This window comes from Erpetoichthys calabaricus, chromosome 18, assembly GCF_900747795.2.
Source record: "Erpetoichthys calabaricus chromosome 18, fErpCal1.3, whole genome shotgun sequence".
Classification (NCBI taxonomy): Eukaryota; Metazoa; Chordata; class Cladistia; order Polypteriformes; family Polypteridae; genus Erpetoichthys; species Erpetoichthys calabaricus.
Genome location: NC_041411.2, coordinates 3,712,902 through 3,736,344, shown reverse-complemented (window position 1 = coordinate 3,736,344; position 23,443 = coordinate 3,712,902). Strand labels below are relative to the sequence as shown.

General features: G+C 44.3%; 2 protein-coding genes across 6 annotated transcripts; one reads left to right on the top strand and one right to left on the bottom strand.

Annotated features, from left to right (window-relative positions):
- Positions 1-2,477: 2,477 nt before the first annotated feature.
- On the bottom strand, positions 2,478-8,730 carry mtfp1 (mitochondrial fission process 1). Its single transcript, XM_028824966.2, has 4 exons — positions 8,508-8,730; positions 6,563-6,690; positions 6,033-6,265; positions 2,478-3,115 (listed from the first exon to the last, which is right to left on the bottom strand). Exons 1-4 carry the CDS (start codon positions 8,566-8,568, stop codon positions 3,046-3,048), a joined length of 492 nt encoding a protein of 163 aa, XP_028680799.1. The 5' UTR covers positions 8,569-8,730; the 3' UTR covers positions 2,478-3,045.
- An 11,050-nt stretch (positions 8,731-19,780) lies between these two features.
- LOC127526313 (melanoma-associated antigen E1-like) lies at positions 19,781-22,081 on the top strand. 5 transcript variants are annotated; one of them, XR_007933939.1, is made up of 3 exons: positions 19,781-20,476; positions 20,667-20,764; positions 21,743-22,081. XR_007933939.1 is itself a non-coding variant. In XM_051921557.1 (2 exons), exons 1-2 carry the CDS (start codon positions 19,787-19,789, stop codon positions 21,862-21,864), a joined length of 714 nt encoding a protein of 237 aa, XP_051777517.1. In that variant the 5' UTR covers positions 19,781-19,786; the 3' UTR covers positions 21,865-22,081. The 5 variants fall into 5 exon arrangements, 3 of the variants coding, with proteins under 3 accessions (XP_051777517.1, XP_051777516.1, XP_051777515.1); XR_007933938.1 differs by having other exon boundaries at positions 20,667-20,980; positions 21,841-22,081; XM_051921557.1 differs by lacking the exon at positions 20,667-20,764 and having other exon boundaries at positions 21,841-22,081.
- The last annotated feature ends 1,362 nt before the right edge of the window (positions 22,082-23,443 follow it).

Below are 23,443 nucleotides of genomic sequence, written 5' to 3'. Positions count from 1 at the left end.
ACCCAGCTTGGCCAGCTTTAAGCTAGGAGTGAAATGTGACGAGGCTTTGGCCAGTAAATGCGCTTGGTGGAATTGCCTTCTACAGCCTCCCCTTAACCGTTACACCATGGCTTACTTTAATCGATCAATGTGATTACTATGTGCAAGATATGAAGTTTTGTGTCCAAAAGGAATTCTCCATCCTCTGAAATGTTTTTCTGACTCCACAGTACTGAAAATCTCCATGTCCGACATCCCCTTTGACTCGCCTTATGACAAGCTGCGTGGGGCCTCTACCTACTCTTAGACTCCTAGACCACCACAATGTCTCCGGTGTTGGTCAATTTATGGCCATATTCTGCTCAGGAAATGACATCCTTGTGCTAAAGATAATCAAAAATATCCCCTTGAGAAATGAGGGGAAGGACTGGGAGTTGTGGTGCCATATCAATTGACCCCCTAATGTCATTTGAGGGTTCAAAGTTACTCCTTTAACAGGGATTTGTCCTCAAAAACAAAGTGGATTGGTAAATTAGGCACAGGGGCAGTCACTTTGCATTTTGAGGTTGCTGATCACGAATATATTCTTTACGGGGCGTCCTAGACCTCCAAATGCTACGCTGAGAAGGTTAAAAATAACACTTTGAAGCATAAGCACCTCGGGTATTGTTTAGACCAGTGATTCTCAAGCTCAATCCTGGGGGACCCCCTGTGGCTGCAGGTTTTTGTTCCAACCAGCTTCCATTTCTCGTTGGCCTCTTAGCCCAATGGAGTGAGTTGTCGTTATTTCCCACTTTGTGTTTTGGAGTCCATGGAGAAACTGCAAACTCAGTGTGGTAGATTTTTACTAAAAGTAGTTCTATGGGGAATAGAGAGGACATGCAGGTGCTGGGTCTAAAGAGTGAAGGGTGCTAAGGATAGAGCTGCCAGTTAAGAGAAGAGGAAGGCCTATGAGAAGGTTTATGGATGTGGTCAGAGAGGACATGCAGGTGATGGGTGTAACGGAACAAGATGATCTGCTGTGGTGACCCCTAACGGGAGCAGCCAGAAGATTTAATGGGCGTCTTTCTTAACATGCAAGGTCACCTTAAAATGAAGGTGTGACGAGGATGGACAGGATTAGAAATGAGGACATTAGAGGGCCAACTCAGGTTGGAAGACAATCGGAGAGGCAGATTATGTAGGTCTGGACCTGTACAGAGGAGAGATGCGGAGTATAATGAGCAAAGGGTGCTAAGGATAGAGCTGCCAGGTAAGAGGAGGAGAGGAAGGCCTAAGATTTATGGATGTGGTGAGAGAGGACATGCAGGTGATGGGTGTAACAGAATAAGATGACGAGGACAAAGATATGGAAGATCTGCTGTGGTGACCCCTAACAGGAGCAGCCAGAAGAAGTGATATGGGGAATATGTAGTTTTTTTATGTCTTTAACATAATTTAAAACCTAATTTTCATTGTTTTTCTAGTGTTCTGGTTATTTACTAATTAGCAGGTCTGACACTGCAGTCGTTGCAGTTTTCGTCATCCTGGGGGTCTGCTGTGTCACGATTAGCGTTAAAGGGAGCAAACTCCACAGGAAAAGGAGAGGAAACCCAACAAAAGAGTTGAGCAGTTCTGGCTTGAGAGTAAAACACAAATATTTCTAAATGTCTTATAAAGGTAAAACACCCTCCTGAATGCAGAGTCGGAGAAGAATAAAGAGGAGCCGAGTTATCGCCGACCACTAAACCTGCAGCCATGGGGGTCCTCGGGACCGAGTTTGGGAACCACTGGTTTAAAACCCTTGGGTCCTCAATCCCAGTCCTGGAGGGCTGCAGCGGCTACTGGTTTTTGTTATTCTTTACATTTATTTTGCGCTTTTCTCACCGCTCAAAGGGCTCAGCGATTGCAGGTCATGGGCCCAACAGAGCAGAGTCCCTACTGGCATTTTACGGGATTCGAACCGGCGACCTTCCGATCCCCAGCCTCCGAGCCATCCAATCCGGTTGTTTAATTAGAAAGCAATTTTTGCCAATAATTCAATGTCCTGGCTCGTTGGTTGCTCTAACTCGGCCGTCTCCGCTCCTCGTCATATCCTCGATTTTTCTTTCCCTTTCTAAGGCTTTCATCCGAATGATCTGAAGGCCGAAACAGACGAGGAACTCTCAGTCTTTCACTTTCCTTCAAAGTATTTCATTAAACTCACTGGTGCCTGATCAATACGCACAGGGGGGCAAATGGAGGACCGCTGCTCTCTTATTTGTCATTGGCATGTCCTTATGAATGAGGAGCCATTACAGAGTCCAGCTGCTTAAGGAATTAGCGAGCGAGACCACTCAAGTGATAAGACCCTCGTCTTAAACAATCAGCCACTGCGGCCCACCAAGACCCATTGAGGACCCCTGGTTTACACAATTTCAAGTTGCGAATGTGACGTCATTTTTGATCCTTTTACTAGCCCTTCATCAGAAGGTGACAAACATTTCCATCAAAATCGATAAATAAGAACACTCTGAACGTTTCAACTTCAGCACACATTTTAATATTTCCAATCCTCTAATGCCCTCCTTCTTTACATTTCTGATAAAGAGCGGGTGTGAGGACGGCTTTTTCCAGCTCCAGTCCAAGCGGCGGTGATACGACCTCTCGTTTAGGACGCGTGAGCCACCGGCGCCCATCCTGCTGCGGTGACGTCCGACTCTTCATTAATATTTGAAATACGCAAATTTAACTTGAACAGAAACCTGAAACAAAAAATAACCACACTCGCGCAAAACGTTTCATAAAATATAAATTGTCCTCTTGATGTTACGTGATGTTTTCAGAATGCTCCCCAGAAGTCTCATTCTCTGTCGTGTATTTAAACGAAGACGTGCCAGAGTTCTGCTGCCAACCACCGACCAAAGGTTCAATGTTAACGTCCATTTTGGCTCACATACCGAACAAGTCTGGTCAAGTTAAAGGCAGCTGACACCCCCCCCCCCCCCCCCCCCCCCACCACCACCACCTCCACCTCCACCCTTTTTCTCAATAGCACAAAGGTGCAGCCCTGAGGAATCTGTCCGTGCCAGGAGGACGGTCACCCAGCTATGGCTTGTGGCTCTGCTCTCCCCCATAGACCTTCCGCAGGCTGCAGTCCAGGAGGTGATCCACTGACCTAAAAGAAAGAGGAGGAGAAGGCAAAGCAGATGTGGGATCAAATCAAAGCAAACTCTGGCCATGTCCTTCACTTAGAGCTCAGCATGGACCTCAACATGACTTCCACGGACAAGCTGCTGATAACAGAACATGGCATCACCTACACAGTCAAACAACAGACATCAGAAACAAGGTAAAGGGTCTGCCTGGGGGCGCAGGACCAAGATGGATGGAGAAGGCGGAACGGTTAGAGAGGGTGGTGGGAAAGAAACTGCTGGAGTGTCTGTCAGCCATGGTCTGTCTTCAGGGTTCATGAGAGGGCAGTTTGTTTAGAAGCAGTGATGACTTGGTCAGATGAATCCTGAGGTTTCTTCCATTTTTCCCTACTAGGCTTTCCATTGTCTTCTTAGAGAGTCGAGGCTTGGGGGGCCGTCGAGTTAAAGCCCATCGTCGTGGCACTCCTTGTGCGACTGATTGTATGAATGCGTGTTGAGCTGTCGGACGTGATCTGCGACGTTCATTTGGTCAGCCGCCCTCACACCAAGTCAATGGAGCAGACGCTCGACTAGAGCTTTAAAGAACGGCACCAGGACAGGCGCGGACATTGTCTGTTTTTTTTAGTTGACATAAAAAGCACATCCTCTGCTGAACCTTCTTAGTGATGGAAATGGTGCTTGTGTCCCAGCTGAGGGCATTTCTGATAGATGGGCCCAAATATTTGAAGGAGTCCACGATTAAAACTGCAGAATTATTTCCTGCTCGAGGGCGAGGTTCTGTCTGCTGTTTGTGGAAGTCTGTTACCATTTCCAGCGTCATGCTGGTGTGGAGTCGTCTTGTCTTGGTGTGCTACAAAAACAAACGGCCTACAACTCCTTTAGTAAGTAGCCCACGGACTGTGCTGTTATCGCTGAACTGAAGGACTGGACAAACGGGATTTTTTTTTTTTTTTTTTCTCCTGCCATCTGAACTTTTTTTGATTTTTCTGTCCTCCCTGGACATCAGACCTTACTTTTATGTTGTCTTTTTTCTGTTTCTTCATTATGTAAAGAATTTTGAGCTCATCATTTGTATGAAAAATGTGCTCTAGAAAGAAATGTTGTTGTTGTTAAGGGTTTACGAGAGGGGCGTTTATTAGAACAAGTGATGACCTGGTGAGATGAAGCCCAAGATTTCTTCCAGTTTTCCCTTCTTTCTTCTTCTTCTTTCGGCTGCTCCTGTTAGAGGTTGCCGCAGCGGCTCATCATCTTCCATATCTTTCTGTCCTCATCATCTTGTTCTGTCACCCCCATCACCTGCATGTCCTCTCTCACCACATCCATAAACCTTCTCTTAGGCCAGTTTTTCCTACAAGCGTTGTTTTTTTGGGAGTTTTTCTTTGTCTTCTTGGAGAGTCAAGGCTGGGGGGCTGTCAAGAGGCCCCCTGTTAAAGCCCATTGCAGCACTTCTTGTGTGATTTTTTTGGGCTACACAAAAAATTAATGTATAATACCCAATAGTCTAAAGCAAGATGACCTGATTATTATCCAGGTTGTACTGTATTGATAGTGTCATACTCATTGTACTCAACTTGTATGTAGGACACAACTGGAATTCTTAAATTAATACATGGAAGGACCTGGCGGTGTCTCTGCCAAGAGGGGCCTGAAAGTGTCTCTGGATCACACATATAAGGGGCCTGAAAGTGTCTCTAGATCAAATATATAACGGGCCTGAACGTGTCTCTGCCAATAGGGGTCTGAAAGTGTCTCTGGATCACATATATAGGGGCCTGAAAGTGTCTCTAGATCACATATATAAGGGACCTGAAAGTGTCTCTGCCAATAGGGGCCTGAAAGTGTCTCTGTATCACATTATATAAGGGGCCTGAAAGTGTCTCTGTCAAGAGGGGTCTGAAAGTGTCTCTGCATCACATATAGGGGCCTGAAAGTGTCTCGGTATCACATATATAAGGGGCCTGAAAGTGTCTCTGTCAAGAGGGGTCTGAAAGTGTCTCTGGATCACATATATAAGGGGCCTGAAAGTGTCTCTGCCAATAGGGGCCTGAAAGTGTCTCTGTATCACATTATATAAGGGGCCTGAAAGTGTCTCTGTCAAGAGGGGTCTGAAAGTGTCTCTGCCTATAGGGGCCTGAAAGTGTCTCTGTATCACATATTATAGGGGCCTGAAAGTGTCTCTGTATCGCATATATAAGGGGCCTGAAAGTGTCTCTGTCAAGAGGGGTCTGAAAGTGTCTCTGGATCACGTATATAAGGGGCCTGAAAGTGTCTCTGCCTATAGGGGCCTGAAAGTATCTCTGTATCACATATTATAGGGGCCTGGCAGTGTCTCTGCCAAGAGGGGCCTGAAAGTGTCTCTGGATCACATATCTAAGGGGCCTGAAAGTGTCTGTATCACATTTATAGGGGCCTGAAAGTGTCTCTACCAAGAGGGGCCTGAAGGTGTCTCTGTCTCACATATATAGGGGCCTGGAAGTGTCTCTGGATCACATTTTAAGGGGCCTGGCAGTGTCTCTGCCAAGAGGAGCCTGGTGGTGTCTCTGACTCCCTTCTTTTTGACACCCACCTACCTGGAAAGGGGTCTCTCTCTCTGAACTGCCTTTCCTGAGATTTCTTCCATTTTTTCCCTACAAGGGTTTTTTCGGAGTTTTTCCTTGTCTTCTTAGAGAGTCGAGACTGGGGGGGCTGTCAAGAGGCAGGGCCTGTTAAAGCCCATTGTGGCACTTCTTGTGTGATTTTGGGCTTTACACAAGTAAACTGTACTGTATTACGCTAAAATGGGTAAACCCGGAAAATGGCTTATAAACTGGTAGTGGCAATGATGACGCCAGATTTAGGATTACTGTTCAAGCATAATACAGAGTGGTCTTCCCGGGAGAAAGGGGGGAATAAATGGTCGTCGAGAAGCTTTGACTTCCCCTGAAGCAACTGCACACGTACCTGTCAATAGGCTTGATGATGAAGGGGATTGTCGAAAGGCCGATAGCTGTGGTGGTCCACTTGCGCACAGGCAGGGGCCACCGTGTTGTCTTGGCCAGCAGAAAGAGAGAGGCAGCGCAGACCCTGTTGATGGTGAATCCGGGGATGGCCACAGAGGCGAGGGCCTGCCACACAAAAGTATCCACTACTGCAATGGCCACTCTTGTGCTTTTCCCTGGCGACTCTCCATGCGCCTGAGAGGCAAAAAAGAGAGAGCAGCACAGGTGTAGAACAACAAAATGCAAGATGGCTAAAAGAATTAAAGACAAGTGCGGCGTGCTCACAACTCATCCAATGACACCGTAAACCCGATGAAGCCAATAAGTAAAGTAACACCTAGAAGGACCAAGACGTTCCCCTCGTGTGCCTACAGACAAATGACGAAAAGCAACGAGGTCTTCTAGACCCTGATAAGCCCCCACCATTGTAAGGAACCAGTGGTTGGCGGGGGGGTTAAGAGGGGGGGGCCGAATGTGAAACTGAAAACTCACCACTGCTGCCTTCTTGCCCTTGTCAATGGCATCTGCAGTCACATAGGCAGTGGCCACACCATAGGTTGCCCAGACCAGACCCACTGGCACCAGAGCTCGAAATGCTTCACCAACCTCATTGGCATAACCTGCAGGTTCAGATAAACGTCACAAAGGATTGCTATTAAAAATGAGTACAAATATAAAAATACTGACCAAGTGCCACCAAGGAGCTCACTGTCACCGCTAACGGGGACACTGAGTGAGCCAGCGGTCCTTTTTCCATCATTGACAGAGGACTTAGTCATGCTAACAGCTACTCAATAGCAGGCTTTCTTCACTTAATTCTGTGTTTCTTTTTCAGAAATAGAAACTGCTTTCTGCAGCAGGAAGAGCTGTTAGGAAATCTCAGACAAACGGCTTCGGGGTTTTCTATAAAATTAATCTGGAGATGTCGAAATTATAAAAATCATCTGCCTTTCAAGGCACTGGAAAAAAAGCGTCCTGCTTACACATTCCTGTCAGTTAGCTTAGTCGCCGAACACACCCGAATACTGCACCCTGTCTGCATTCCCTAACTGGTACCTATGCAGCGCGGAAGGTTCTCCTGGCATCTTCCAACCCCATTCGTTCATCAGATAGTGAACTGGGACCCGTCAGTCCAGAGAACTCGTCTCCATTACTCCAGACTTCTGCTGTACACCACACCAGCCGACGCTCGGCCATGCAAACCCATTTCATGAACCCCCTGATGCACCGTTCTTGTGCTGGTGTTGCTGCCAGGGGCAGTTTGGCGAGTGGTGCCACACAGGAAGAGGCCAATGTGTACATCAGCACTTCACGGCTGTGCCCTCCTTCACAATACCGGCACTTTCACTTGACTAGGGAAGCCTTGTGGCAAAGGTGGCATTCTAGGAGAGTGCCAGGGCTCTTCAGTACAACCCAGCTGTGTGTCGCCTGCTGACAATGACAAGCCTGAGAACAATTAGGAGGGGTGTCCACATTCTTTTGGCCTCCGTGTGCAAATACAGGCGGAGTTAAACGTGGAACCCCGCCCATATTTAAGCCACGCCCCCAACCAGCACGCTGCGGCCAGGACCTTCTCTGCGTCCTGACAGTTTCAGTTTGGTCAGCTTACCCAAAAACAAATTCCCTGCCTGTCTTATTTTTCTAAAAGTAAGTGTAACCTTCAAATAGCAGCTGAGTTCATGTTGTTGGCACCATATTGCAAATTCAGGTTCAGAAGACATTAACAAAATGTCAAACGTAATTATCCTTATTAAAGGTCATTTCGTTCCACACAAATGAAAGACTTTGCAATGCTGCCACAAATTCAGATCAGCATTTCCAAAAAATAAGTCATTTGTAACGGTTTTGTCTTTCTAATTTGAGATTGTAACATCTTTATATACAATCCGTCACAACAAACGGACAGCAGTCATTTGTTAGGGTGCTGACAGACAACAACCAATGCGGGTGAGCTCAGCAATGACAGCCCGCTTGAATCGGAGGCGCCTTCTCTCGCCATGGGATCACACAGCAGCGTTTTAAATGTCTGGAAACGATTTCTGTTTCGCTTCACTTGTATTTTGTTGACATGTGTGTGTCTTTCTACAGAAGACGCACAGTTTAAATTATTCTGAGCGTCGGTATGGAGTTATGGAAGAAGGTCATAAGGCATCGCATTCTGCTCGTTAGGCTTAACTGTATTTAGATATTAACTGTAAAGAATCCTTTTGATATCGTATATTAACATTTCCAAATGAAAAAACAAAACGTTAGAACAGATCGAGGACGGCTCACTTCATGAGGCTCCACATGCTCGGAGCTCGAATGACAACTTTTCAGCCTGCAATCGGCGGCCATTCTCAACGCCTTTCTCCCCTGAATACCCGTTCACTTTTCGTTCTTTAACGTCTCAATCGTTTACCACAGTGCGGTTGATGCGTTCAAGTTTGAAACTCACCCAGGAATCGTACCCAGGTGTCCCGGTAGAGGTCAGTCTCCTTCTTCGGACTCGTAGCCATGCCGCAGCGGTGCAGGAAGGATCAGACTAGGGACCGTCTTTCAAAAAAAATCTCGAACACGAGCGAAGACTCGCCGATGGGCTTTACTTTTATGTTCAAAACTCTTCTAATACAGCAACCCGAATATTTAAAATAAATACATTTTATAATTTAAAACACATTTACCTAATAATAGTTGTGATAAACTGAATAGTTTATGGGTAACTAATATATTGTAATTTGCAATCACAAAAAATTGAGTCTCTCCCTTAACCAAACTTTGTTATTTCCGCATTCTGCGGCGGACCGTGCTCTTCCATTGGCTGTTGGCACGCTTTGTACCGCCCTATCGTTGTGGCCGGTACCTTCCTTTAGTGGCGCGAAGGCTTGTCAATCACATTTCATTCGCTCAAGAGTACTTTAAAAGGACAAAGCGGGGTTTTTTTTTTGTGTTTTCCACAAGCGGTGCGTTCATTTAAGCCGGCGGCGTTAACGCTTGCGGTTATCTCCAAACGTCAGAAGGTAAAATTTAGTTTATTTTACAGTCCTCACATGCCCTCCATTTACGGAATGGTCTACCGACATGAAAACGATACTTTGAAGGGAAAGTATTTATTTTAACAATTTTATTAAAAGCATAAAAGGAGGTGCCTCCAAAGGAGTTATTAATATCAGTACAGATAATGTCTCCTGCGATGAACAAACACTCCATGTTCAGACCAGAGTGTGTGTGTGTGTGCATTTATTTATTCATTCACTTAATTACCTAACTACAAATTCATGAATTTACTTATTCAAAGGGCTTCTTCTATAAAAAGCCTATTTCTACACTGGGGTCAAATAAATCTATCTATCTATCTATCTATCTATCTATCTATCTATCTATCTATCTATCTATCTATCTATCTATCTAGTACCTTTCCTATCTATCATACTGTATATGCCTTTCCTATATCTATCTATTATATAGTGCCTTTCTTGTCTGTCTAATTATATTGTGCCTATCATATCTATCCATCTATCTGTCTATCTATTATATAGTGCCTTTCATCTATCTATCTATCTATCTATCTATCTATCTATCTATCTATCTATCTATCTATCTATCTATCTATCTATCTATCTAGTACCTTTCCTATCTATCATACTGTATATACCTTTCCTATATCTATTATATAGTGCCTTTCCTGTCTAATTATATTCTGCCTATCATTTCTATCCATCTATCTGTCTATCTATTATATAGTGCCTTTCATATCTATCTATCTATCTATCTATCTATCTATCTATCTATCTATCTATCTATCTATCTATCTATCTATCTATTATATAGTGCCTTTCATATCTATCTATCTATCTATCTATCTATCTATCTATCTATCTATCTATCTATCTATCTATCTATCTATCTATCTATCTATCTATCTATCTTGTGTTATTTCTGGCCTTTCCTTTTGTGCTACAACCCTGAACTGATTCAAGGAGACTGACTTCATTGAACCCTCTCAGTCCCAGGCAGGATTGGAGTGGGATGGAGCCTTTCTTGGTAACAGTAGATGAAGGGCAGGAACCAATCCTGAATGCCAGTACATCTCAGGGCCCACTGGTGCACAGACCCCCAGTCCATTATTTGAAATGTAGAAGAAGCAAATTCAGAATGGCAGGAGTAGGGGGGTCAGGGTGGCATAACATGCAAACCATACACAGACTGAATGTTGGATACAAGACGCTGGATCTTTAAGGAATCATTGCTGGCCACTGTGCTATCTTCAGTTTGATAAGATTAACTTATAGGTTTTATTGGGTTTTTATTGATTATGTCGTGTACAGAGTTCAAAGAAATTGTAACTTGCATGTGCTTTTTTTTGCAGATTTTTGTGCCATTTATTTATGTTATTGTTGCTTTTGTTGATTGTGTTAATTTTTTGTTTTATTTTTGATCTCGTCTATAAGGTGCCTGTGTTATGTTCCATGTGAACTCTGGGTAGTTTCCAAGTGGTGGGGCCACCTGCCAATCACCCTCAAGAGCTGCCCGCCACCCTATAAATCTGGAGGGTCTTCCACAGTTCCTGGCATTTCATTTTTAAACGTGCTTGGCAGTGGGTGAGTTTTCTTGTGTTTCTTCTGATTTTTTTGAATTTCTGAACCTTATTGCTCTGTTTTTGGACCTCTTTCTGGATTTCTGTACCTGGATTGCTTTTTGTTTTAGGCAACTAAATTTTACTTTTTGTCCTCTATGGAGCTTCATTCTTCTTACAAGCATTTTATGCAGTGGCGTAGCTAGGGGAGGGGGGGTTGGGGGGGAGGGCAAGGGGGGACATCTGTCCCCAGGCGCAGCACACAGGGGGCGCCAAATTTCCCTTCCCCATTGCATTTTGGAAAACAAGAGAGGGCGCGAAAACCCTAACTACGCCTCTGATTTTATGGAAGCGCTCCTTTTTATTTTTATAAAGAGTCTGCTTTCACCTTTAATCTAGCCAGAGTTTGACAGTATACCTCCCTCTAGTGGCCATTTTTGAAAGTTTTGTCAGAACTTAGAGGGCAGTGGTCTCAAACTCCAGTCCTGGAAGACCACAATGGCTGCAGGTTTTCATTCTAACCCTTTTCTTAATGAGTGCCCTGTTTGTGTTGCTAATTAACTTCTTTTCCTTTCATTGTAATTGACTTGTTTTTTAAGATTCGTTCCTCTGAGTTGCTTCATTTCTTTCTTTAAATGGCACCCAAACAGAAATGAAATGTGAAGTGAGGGAGCCAACAGAAGACCAACTAAGTCAGGGCCTCAAACTCCAACCAATTTCACTCCAACCAGCTGCTTAATGAGGTGCTGATTCTTGTCGTTAATTAAACTCGTTCTTTAATTTCATGGCTTTTTGCTGCTCTCGTAGTGCATTTAATCTCATTGTACACGTGTATAATGTTCTATTCTGTTAGCAGACATTTCTGAAATTGTTGATTTTCTTTTTCTAAGAGCTCTGTTTGTAGACCTGAGCAGATCAGCATTCCTGAGACCTTTCTTTATTTTCAGATATTGTATGATGGACACAAGTTGTTTTTGGCTCATTTTGTATCTCATTATTGTTTGGCTGCTAATTAAGGAAAAAGAAACAATGAAGGGGTCTGAGTCTTCAAGAACAAGTCTATTAAAATGAGTTCAAAAGAATATCACTAGCAGCAAAAACAGGTCACTCATTAAGAAAAGGGTTAGAATGAAAACCACTGCAGCCATGGTGGTCCTCCAGGACTGGAGTTTGAGGACCCTGACTTGAAGGGTTGGGCTTTTACAATTGCATTAAACCATGTCCTCCTGGCTGGAGCCCCAAACCTCCTTCTGTGTGCAGGACAATCAGTAAACAAACAGGTATAGCTGGCTAAGTGGAGGCAAGTTACGCTCCAAAACGTGGCCAGAGGTAGATCGATTCGAACGGAGGCTGACGCGCGAGTGAGGTGGCTCCCCACTTCTGAGGTCCTGCTTCGTCCTCCCCTCGGCTTGCAGCCTCTCTCTCGGATTAGCATGAATAAATCACTCCCACAAGCGAACTCTAGTACTTAACGTGATGAGAGAAGTCGCAAAATCAACCGGAATGTGCGAGCAAATTATTGAAGAAAATCCAATCTAAATCCGTTAAGATACCGTATATATGCTCGCATATAAATCGGGTCTTGAAACCCGAAAAATCGATCATAAAATCAGACCCCGACTTATACGCCCGTTCAAAAATATGACACTTAATTTTTTTATCTTCATCTTCTTGCCTCCTCCAATCACACATCAGTTTCTGAGACGCTTCGAATTTTGTTGCAGCAGCTCAGTTACCAATTTCTTTCGCTACATCAACGACTTTTACGACTCTTCTGATCGAACGCTCCATCGTAAATAAGGGGCGCTCTTATGATAAAGGTGTATGAGGGGGTGAGACACAAAAAACACAAAACAGTGCAAACATCGCTTCGGAATAGTTCGGGTATCACCGTGTGGTCACGTAGGCCGTGTGTTCTGTAGTGACTCTCTCGGGTGGGCATTAGCATATCGTAATCTCTTGGACCAATAGCGTGAGTTTTCCACATTCGACTTATATGACCGACATTATAAAATTACAGAAATTATACGGTAAAATCAAGTCCCGACTTATCTGCGGGAGAACTTATCCTCGAGTATATGCAGTAGTTGTCTCATGAGAAGCAGACAGACAGACAGACAGACATTGGATTTTATATACAGTGAGTATACAAAAGAATCCCCCCCTTCGAAATATTCCCCTTTTTTTGCTTTACAGTCTTAAATGAAAACACACACTAATACTTCTCCCAGCTTTACTTACTTAATGCCATCTCTAACATCCAAGTGAACGATATCACAGCTACAGTTCAGAAGAATTTTTAAACATAAAAAACAAGAAAACCTGAGATTAATAAAGGACACCCCCCCCAAACTCCATCAGGTGTCAGTGCCCCCCATTTCCATTGCGGTTACTGGCTGTGCTCAGTTGTAATGAGTGTGATTAGTGAAGCTGTTCCTGGACCATTCATTCCCTTCCTTGGCAGTGCCACTGACAGCACACAACTGACTGTGGGTGGCAGGCCACTTTTAAAAGATCTCAGGATAGAGTTGTAGGCAGACATAAGGCAGGAGATGGAGACCAAAACATCTCAAAGGCTTTATCTACCCCAAGGAGCCCAGTAAAGTCCATCATAAAGAAGTGTTTGGTACGACTAGGACCCTCCAAACTGGATGGAAGAGCAAGGAGGAAACTGGTACGAGAGGCTACTGAGAGGCCAATGGCCACTTTGAAGGAGTTACAGGATTTGATGACAAAGACTGGTCATTGTGTGCATGTGATAACAATTTCACAAGCGCTCCACCATTGTGACTTGTTCAGGAGGGTCGCACTTCTCAAGAAAGGTCACATTAAGGCTCGTTTGAGCTTTCCCAGAATGCACCTTGAAGATTCTGATGCCAAGTGGAAAAAGGTCTTATGGTCAGATGAGAACAAAATCAGACTATTTGGCCTCAATACCAAACGGTCCACCAATGCAGCTCACCATCCACAACACACCATACCTACAGTAAAGCATGGAGGGGGCAGCATCCTGTTGTGGGGGGCCTGGGGCTCTCATTAGGGTAGAAGGAAACATGGATGGGGCAAAATCCCGCCAAATTCTGGAGGAAAACCTGCTACCCTCTGCCAGAAAGTTGAAGATGGGCAGAATGGTCACCTCTCAACACGACGACAACCCGAAGCACAGAGCAAAATTGAGTGTCTGAAGGAGAGGAAAGTGAATGTCCTCATGTGGCCAGTCAGAGCCCAGAGCTAAATCACAGTGAAAATCTGTGGAAAGATCTGAAGATAGCAGACCACCGACGCTCAACATCCAATGTGACCGAACTTGAACAGTTAAACTGTAAAGAAGAGTGGGGGGGCAAATATTGAGTGGGCTCAATCTAGGTGTGCAAAGCTGATTGAGAAGAATCAACAGACTGTCATTAAAGTAAAAGGGGGGTCACCAAAATGACATGGGGGGGGTGATCCTTTATTAATCTCAGTAGGTCTTGTTTTTGATTTTTTATAATTTTTCTGAACTGTAGCTGTGATATCGTTCACTTGGGTATTAGAGGTGGCATTGAGTAAGTAAAGCTGGGAAGAAATATTAGTTTGTGTGTGTGTTCATTTAAGGCTGTAAAGCAAAAAAATGGAAATATTTCAAAGGGGGGATTCTTTTCTATACCCACTCTATATAGAGATTATCTTCATTTTTTAATCTGTCTGCACATTTAGAAAAAAATATATTTTGGGGGGGGGGGTATATAAGCACCTTGGAATTTTTTTTTCATGCATTTTGGAGGCCACTTCATCCAGCAGATGAATCAGCAATGAAAACGTGAGGAGAGGCGATCGGCTGAACGTTACGTCAAAGTCGCCGGAAGGAGTTGAGGAGCCGGGTGGGTTCAGCAGCTCATCGCAGGCCCCCACTTTGTGGCTGGCGTCCTTTATCATAAAGGAGATCGTGCAGATCAGGGAAGCAGATGTGCGTCACTACCGTAGTAGTGTGAAGTGGTGACTTGTCACTTTTAATTGAGATGGCTCTCTCTCTCTCTTTTCCTTGTTCTCACGACACCTCTCTCGGCCTTCACAATGAAGGAGAAAAAGAAGTGTTGAAATGCTGGTCTTGTTTTTCATCTCAGCAAATGGCCTAACATACTTGCTGCGGTTGTGCCCACAATGTTTATGTCAGCAGCCATGAAGGCGCAGTGTTTCCTTTTTTTTATTGTTTTGATGGCATCATGTGACTAAAGAAGGCCACCGCCTTCGCCTGCCCCTGCACTGCATCGCCTCGTTTCAATGTGAATTTGTGAATTTCCCATTGGGATTAATAAAGTATCTATCTATCTATCTATCTATCTATCTATCTATCTATCTATCTATCTATCTATCTATCTATCTATCTATCTATCTATCTATCTATCTATCTATCTAATGAGAGCTCCTTCTCCTTTAAGGCACAACAAAATCTGTTGCCAGCAGGAGACGCAGAGAAGGGAAATAAATAAAGGGCCTGGCAGAAACCCGGTCTATAGGCTGAAAGAGGAGGAACCGTGATGGCCTTCAGGCTTGAGGCACCCCTTAGTTAACCCCCGAAAGGCTAGCTAATCCAATGACAGCTGGATGACTGACAGGCTTGCCAGATGGAAGGTGAATGTGGTGGATGCGGTTTTGGGTCACTTGACCCCTTGAATCACATTTTACAAGCCGGGCGAGTCTCTTGAGTGCTTTAGAAAGCCACATCATCATTTTAACGTAGTGCAGACAGCAAGCAACAAGGTGGAATGTATCCAGATGGGGCGTGGCTTACAGTGGGCGTGACCAGGGGGAGTGACCAATGCTCATAAATGCTGTATTTAACTTGAAAGGGATGGCAGCAGCCTAGATTAAAAATATTTTTTTTACTAGGGAGCTCCGCCCCCTGCTCGCTTTGCTCCCCCAACCCCAAGTTTGGTTAACCAGATACACAGTTTTAAGAGATTCATGGGAATTGGTACATATGCATTATTTTCACTTTTACTTTAAAACTTTAGTTAAAACGATATTTGGAATGAACTTTTCTTCAAGATCGCATTGAATTTTGATTCTGTGTTTCGACTTTCATTGTGACAACACGACGTATAACTGTCTGTGAGTGAATATCGTTTCTTTCTCCCTAATAAATAAAACGACTTTCTCGAACGTTTGTCCATGCTCTCTGTTCTTCGCTTAGTCGTTGACGTGTCATCTAGAACGTATAAAATCATTGTCCTGGGAAAATTTATAAGAGCTGAGAGCGCAGGAAGCGTGTCCGACAAAAGCATCCACACGACTGAGAGGTGAGATGACCGCGGCCTTGTTTGAAAATAATTGTAAGTATGGCGTGACTTGAAAGAATCTCACATTAAAAGTCTCCGTCTCACGGGACTTCATACCGCGCCAACGTTTTTGGAATCTTTTAATTCTCGCTGGCAACATGAATTAGACGATCTGCAAGTCTCCGACTTAAAGTTTAAATCCGAACAATCTGTTTTCGCTGTTCCGTTATTTCACCGAGTAATAATTTTATATTTGTTTGCGCTAATGCGATCTTTACTATTAGTTTTTTGAGACTTTTGAATTGTCGTACTTCCTTTATCTCTAACCTGCTCTGCATGTGTATCGCGCCAACGTTTTTGAATTCTTTATGACGTTCTATTTTGCCATCCACTCTTTGTCCTTTATTTTTTAATTTTAGTTCATTTACCTCAAGGAGCTGGAGAAGTGAACTGGGGTACCAGCGGCCTGCACACGTGTGCCTCTCCCAATATTTAGCTGACTTGGATTGGCGATCCATTTTATAGTCAAGAGAGCCTGTCGGGTTTATACAAGTCAAAGTGAGCTCTGTGCTGATACTACTACAGTCCTAAACTTTTAAAACCCCATCCCTTGTAAGTTTTAGGCCTGAACCAGAACATCCCTTTCGGCCACCAGTATTGTCCCCTACATTACTTGCATTTTAATACAGAAGGCTACTGGAGTTCATCAAAAACCAGTGGGAAGGAAACTGCAGCATTCTGCATCGCTAGCAGACACTTGAGGAAAACCTCATGCCGTTTAGGATGTGGTAAAGCGTCCCGTGAGACAACTTTAGGTTTAAAGAACAAGGAAAGAGTCAAATGGGAAGCAGTCGTAGTCTTAGAATCGGGTAACACTTGAGTTTATGTCCTGCAAAAATGCACTTAATACTCATCTACTGTTGTGTAACAAGACTTGAAACACCGGCTGCTTTTCCTCTCCATAACAATTACAAAACTTCAATAAAGTAAATGCAGCCCACTAAAATAACTTTGCATGGCAGTGATCAGAGATAGCTGAAGTATGACGTGGTTCGCTTGATGTTCCATATTTCCGTATATGACCTGCAAATCCTTCATTTTCAAGAAGCCAGTGAAAGGCTCCTAGTGTGCCACACCGCACCGAGATGAATTCACACCTTACTGACGTTATTAAGGCCAAGAGACGAATTTATTACGGTCTTGTTACGTAACAGTTTTTTTTTTTTTAATATTTATTTATTAATTTTATTGTAATCATTCCATACAATATAGATTAATTCATAACAAAAAAAAATTAAAGACAAATCAAACTCCACCCTTGAGAAGGAGAGCTTAGTCAAAGGAGAATTGCTTAGGGCTTTTTAATAGGGCAAAAATAAACAAAAGAAAGGAAGAAATATATATAGGTAAATAAAAAAAATGGAGAAGGGAAATAAAGCAGTAATAATTATTTCTCTTATATTCTAAAATATTATTGATTAGATCCTGCCAGGTTTTGAAAAAATTCTGTACAGATCCTCTAACTGAAAATTAGATTTTTTCCAATTTCAAATAATATAAAACATCGGTTTCCCACTGACTTATCAGAGGAGAATTAGGATTCTTCCAATTTAACAAAATAAGTCTGCGTGCCAAGAGTGTAGTGAATGCAATCACCGTTTGCTTGTCCTTCTCCAATTCAAATCCATCTGGAAGAACACCGAACACAGCTGTTAATGGGTTAGGAGGGATTGGGACCCCAAGGCTGTCTGAGAGGCACTTAAAAATGTTGGTCCAAAATGATGTTAGTTTGGTGCAGGCCCAGAACATGTGAGGTAGGAGCTTGATTGCAGCGTTCGCAGGTTGGATCTCGCCCTGGAAACATTTTGGACAGTTTTAAGCGAGACAGATGAGCTCGATATATAATTTTGAGTTGAATAATTCTATACTTTACGCATATGGAACTCAAGTGAAGTCTCTGCTTTGCTACCTTACACTCCTTTTCTGATATATTAATTAAGAGATCTTTGTCCCAATGTCCTCTTGGGTCTTTGAAAGGTAGGGACTCTAATAAGATTTTATATAATGCGGAAATAGTGTTTATTTCCTCGACATTGAGCAGTATTTTTTCCAGCATGGTGGAGGCTGCGAGATGAGGAAAATCGGGCAGTTTCTGTTTAACAAAATTTCTAATTTGAAGATAGTGAAAGAAATGTGTAGCTGGGAGGTTGAATTTGGAACGTAATTGTTGAAAAGATGCAAATATATTGTCTATATAAAGATCTCTGAGCATTTTAATCCCAAAACTTTTCCAAGTATTAAAAAATGAATATGTTTGCGAGGGTTGAAAGAGGTGGTTCTCTTGCAGAGGTGCCACTGATAAAAGATTTTCCATCTTAAAATGCTTTCTAAGTTGGTTCCATATTCTGAGTGAGTAAAGTACTACATGATTTTACTTCTATTGCGGACCAAGCCTGTGTATGTTCATTTATTTGTGTCCAGGTTTTTATGGCTTGTATGTTTGCTGCCCAGTAATAAAACTGAAAATTAGGTAAAGCCATGCCACCTTCTGCCTGAGGTCTTTGTAGAGTCGCTCTTCGGATACGTGGGTGTTTTAAGTTCCAAATGAATGAGGTAATTCTTGAATGTAATTGCTTAAAAAATGATTTATTGATATATATTGGAATGTTTTGAAATAAAAAAAGAAGTTTAGGAAGGATATTCATCTTAACAATGTTAATTCTTCTGGCTAGAGTGAGGTGAAGGGTTGACCATCTATGCAAGTCTTGCTTAATTTTTTCCATACAGACAGCAAAATTTTATTGATAAAGAGCTTTGTTTACTTGTGATATTTACCCCTCGTTATATAAACTGATCTGCTATAGTAAAAGGTAGGGTGTCCAATCTAATATTATATGCTTGTGAGTTCACTGGAAAGAGTATACTTTTATTCAGATTAATTCTGAGACCAGATATCTTTTGAAATTCTGTTAGAACTGCAGGGACAGTGTTTTCTGTGTCTGATATATATAAGACCATATGATCTGCATATAGAGAAATTTTCTGTGCCAGTCCTTCTCTGATAATCCCCTTTATCTGATAAGAATTTTCGACAGTGAACAGCCAGTGGTTCAATGGCGATTGCAAACAGCAGTGGTGACAAGGGACATCCTTGTCTGGTGCCACGTTCTAGTTTAAAGTAGTCTGAGCAAATGTTATTAATACAAACTGAAGCTTCTGGACTGGTATACAGTAGTTTGATCCATGCACAAATATTTGGGCCAAACCCAAATTTCCAAATGTATGTGTACTAAATGCAGCACCTAAACTAAAGTATTACCAGGAATGGTTACACGTTGGGACCTCCAGGGGGTGCCCCCAAACCCCAGACACACTGACACCCTGAAGTCAGACCTGGATGCAAATGAATTTTTGTTTATCCTAATCCTAAACTCTCCTTCAGTTTTCAAAGCCCACACCACAATCACCAATGAAATGTCTCCATCCGCTCCTCTTCTTGAGTTTTGCCTTCTGTCTCCCAACCAGGGCTGTGGAAGTCGGTAGATAAATCCTTCGACTTCTCACTATTTAATATGCTAATGTACTTTCCATGTCGATTGAAGGAGGCAACATACACGTCATCATTTAACCACAGAACTATGGGCTAGGAGGCTGACTGTCTACCATATTGGCCAGTTAAACAAAAGACAAAGAAATGATAACAATAAGGTTTTATTTATTGTGTTTATTAAGTGGCTATAAAGTAGTAGCATGCTGTGACAGATAGGGGCGCTGTCATTCCCTTGAACCCTCAGACAATGCGTCAGACACCAAAGTCCAAATATTATTATTTATTAATACAACTCCACAATACTCAATAATACCAGCAAGGCCCTCTTGACAGAGACCCAGCAAGACCCCTCCATGAATGTGATAGCAAAGACCCAGCAAGGCCCCTCCATGAATGTGATAGCAAAGACCCAGCAAGGCCCCTCCATGAATATGACAGTAGAGACCCAGCAAGGCCCCTCCATGAATATGATAGCAAAGACCCAGCAAGGCCCCTCCATGAATGTGACAGTAGAGACCCAGCAAGGCCCCTCCATGAATATGACAGTAGAGACCCAGCAAGGCTCCTCCATGAATGTGATAGCAGAGACCCAGCAAGGCCCCTCCATGAATGTGATAGCAGAGACCCAGCAAGGCCCCTCCATGAATATGACAGTAGAGACCCAGCAAGGCCCCTCCATGAATGTGATAGCAGAGACCCAGCAAGGCCCCTCCATGAATGTGACAGTAGAGACCCAGCAAGGCCCCTCCATGAATGTGATAGCAGAGACCCAGCAAGGCCCCTCCATGAATATGACAGTAGGGACACTGCAAGTCCCCTCCATGAATATGATAGCAAAGACCCAGCAAGGCCCCTCCATGAATGTGACAGTAGAGACCCAGCAAGGCCCCTCCATGAATATGACAGTAGAGACCCAGCAAGGCTCCTCCATGAATGTGATAGCAGAGACCCAGCAAGGCCCCTCCATGAATGTGATAGCAGAGACCCAGCAAGGCCCCTCCATGAATGTGATAGCAGAGACCCAGCAAGACCCCTCCATGAATGTGACAGTAGAGACCCAGCAAGGCCCCTCCATGAATGTGATAGCAGAGACCCAGCAAGGCCCCTCCATGAATATGACAGTAGGGACACTGCAAGGCCCCTCCATGAATATGATAGCAAAGACCCAGCAAGACCCCTCCATGAATGTGATAGCAGAGACCCAGCAAGGCCCCTCCATGAATATGACAGTAGAGACCCAGCAAGGCCCCTCCATGAATGTGATAGCAGAGACCCAGCAAGGCCCCTCCATGAATGTGATAGCAGAGACCCAGCAAGGCCCCTCCATGAATGTGACAGTAGAGACCCAGCAAGGCCCCTCCATGAATGTGATAGCAGAGACCCAGCAAGGCCCCTCCATGAATATGACAGTAGGGACACTGCAAGGCCCCTCCATGAATATGATAGCAAAGACCCAGCAAGACCCCTCCATGAATGTGATAGCAGAGACCCAGCAAGGCCCCTCCATGAATATGACAGTAGAGACCCAGCAAGGCCCCTCCATGAATGTGATAGCAGAGACCCAGCAAGGCCCCTCCATGAATATGACAGTAGAGACACAGCAAGGCCCCTCCATGAATATGATAGTAGAGACCCAGCAAGGCCCCGCCATGAATATGACAGTAGAGACACAGCAAGGCCCCGCCATGAATATGATAGTAGAGACCCAGCAAGGCCCCGCCATGAATATGATAGTAGAGACCCAGCAAGGCCCCTCCATGAATGTGATAGCAGAGACCCAGCAAGGCCCCTCCATGAATGTGATAGCAAAGACACAGCAAGGCCCCTCTTGGCAGAGACCCAGCAAGGCCCCTCCATGAATATGATAGCAAAGACCCAGCAAGGCCCCTCCATGAATGTGATAGCAAAGACACAGTAAGGCCCCTCTTGGCAGAGACCCAGCAAGGCCCCTCCATGAATATGATAGTAGAGACCCAGCAAGGCCCCTCCATGAATGTGATAGCAGAGACCCAGCAAGGCCCCTCCATGAATATGATAGCAAAGACCCAGCAAGGCCCCTCCATGAATGTGATAGCAAAGACACAGTAAGGCCCCTCTTGGCAGAGACCCAGCAAGGCCCCTCCATGAATATGATAGTAGAGACCCAGCAAGGCCCCTCCATGAATGTGATAGCAGAGACCCAGCAAGGCCCCTCCATGAATGTGATAGCAAAGACACAGCAAGGCCCCTCTTGGCAGAGACCCAGCAAGGCCCCTCCATGAATATGATAGTAGAGACCCAGCAAGGCCCCTCCATGAATGTGATAGCAGAGACCCAGCAAGGCCCCTCCATGAATGTGATAGCAAAGACACAGCAAGGCCCCTCTTGGCAGAGACCCAGCAAGGCCCCTCCATGAATATGACAGTAGAGACACTGCAAGGCCCCTCCATGAATGTGATAGCAGAGACCCAGCAAGGCCCCTCTTGACAGAGACCCAGCAAGGCCCCTCCATGAATATGATAGCAAAGACCCAGCAAGGCCCCTCCATGAATGTGATAGCAGAGACCCAGCAAGGCCCCTGTTGGCAAAGACCCAGCAAGACCCCTCCATGAATGTTATAGCAGAGACCCAGCAAGGCCCCTCCATGAATGTCATAGCAGAGACCCAGCAAGGCCCCTCTTGCTGTGTCCAACAAAAAACCCTAGTAGGGAGTAAAAACTGGAAGAAACCTCAGGAAAGGCATTTCAAAGAGAGACCCCTTTCCAGGTAGGTTGGGCGTGCAGTGGGTGTCAAAAAGAAGGGGGTCAATACAATACACAGAACAAATCCTCAATACAGTATAAAAATGAAAAATGTACAAGTATGGAGCAGAATTTAACAGTAGATGATATCACATAATATGATATGGATTTGTTTAGAGTCCTGGAGGCCTCAGCCATCAAGCTGCCTCCCTCATTTGGCCATTCCACAGCTGAGTCAGCGCTGGGCCAGCCAATCCGATGAAAGGACCCCTCCATCCCACAATTCCTGTGATCCTCCATCAGAGATGACTTTACCTTAGGCAGGCAGGTGTGGGTGTGTCAGTACTGAGAAGAGAAACAGAACAGGTGAGGGTGAGTATCCAGTTCTAACTCTCATGTTACTTCTGTCTTAGTGCTCATGACAGTCTGCACAGTTAATCAGCAGCTGAGGCTGAAGGGGCATCTCTTATAGTGGCAGGCAGACCAGTAGTAGTAACACAACTATCCATCCATCCATGTTCCAACCCGCTGAATCCGAACACAGGGTCACGGGGGTCTGCTGGAGCCAATCCCAGCCAACACAGGGCACAAGGCAGGAAACAATCCTGGGCAGGGTGCCAACCCACCGCAGTAACACAACTATGCACTGGGCTTTATTCTTACATTAGAGACGTACTTAATTATGACCATTGTTTGTGAAATGCAACATATGACCTTGCTGTATTTTTTTCATAACAATTTAAATTTATTAGAAGTCGGAGTCCGTACATTTTTGCTGACTCCAACCCCAACTCCAGGTACCCAGAATTGTCTCTGACTCCTCCACTCCGAATCCACAGCATAATTAAAGCAGTTCTGCATCACACGGAAGCCTCCCAAATCAGGGAGGTTTTTTCCTGACAGCACATCCTGTTGGCACCTAAGAACCCCGAAAAGGTTGCCCTTTGAAACTACAAGTCCCAGGCAACCCTGCGGGTGTCCAGACTGGGGCCAGACCAGAGGAGCACTGCTGCACCTTTACGGGGGCGTAGTGAACTATTTACAATCCTTACTCCCCCTCCCAGTCCATCCATTATTCTTTATTTTATATTCAGAAATAATCAGCATCCCAGCTGGGTGGCGCCTCCTCTCACTTGTCCATCCATTACAGAGGATTCACCCTCCATCCCTGCCCACCTACTATGGCACTCACAGTGTACAACATGCAGCACGTCTCCATGCTGTGGCGCCATAATACACAAGAATGTGTTACAATACAGAGCCCCATGTTATGTAATAGTCCCGTAGCAG

Excerpts from the sequence above, each read along its gene's own strand:
- mtfp1 (XM_028824966.2), bottom strand. The coding sequence starts at position 8,568 with ATGGCTACGAGTCCGAAGAAGGAGACTGACCTCTACCGGGACACCTGG. Across the intron at positions 6,691-8,507 it reads CACCTGGGTACGATTCCTGG|GTTATGCCAATGAGGTTGGT; the intron begins GTGAGTTTCAAA and ends CTGAACCTGCAG. Across the intron at positions 3,116-6,032 it reads ATCATCAAGCCTATTGACAG|GTCAGTGGATCACCTCCTGG; the intron begins GTACGTGTGCAG and ends TCTTTCTTTTAG.
- LOC127526313 (XM_051921557.1), top strand. The coding sequence starts at position 19,787 with ATGAATGTGATAGCAAAGACCCAGCAAGGCCCCTCCATGAATGTGATA. Across the intron at positions 20,477-21,840 it reads AGCAAGACCCCTCCATGAAT|AGACACTGCAAGGCCCCTCC; the intron begins GTGACAGTAGAG and ends ATATGACAGTAG.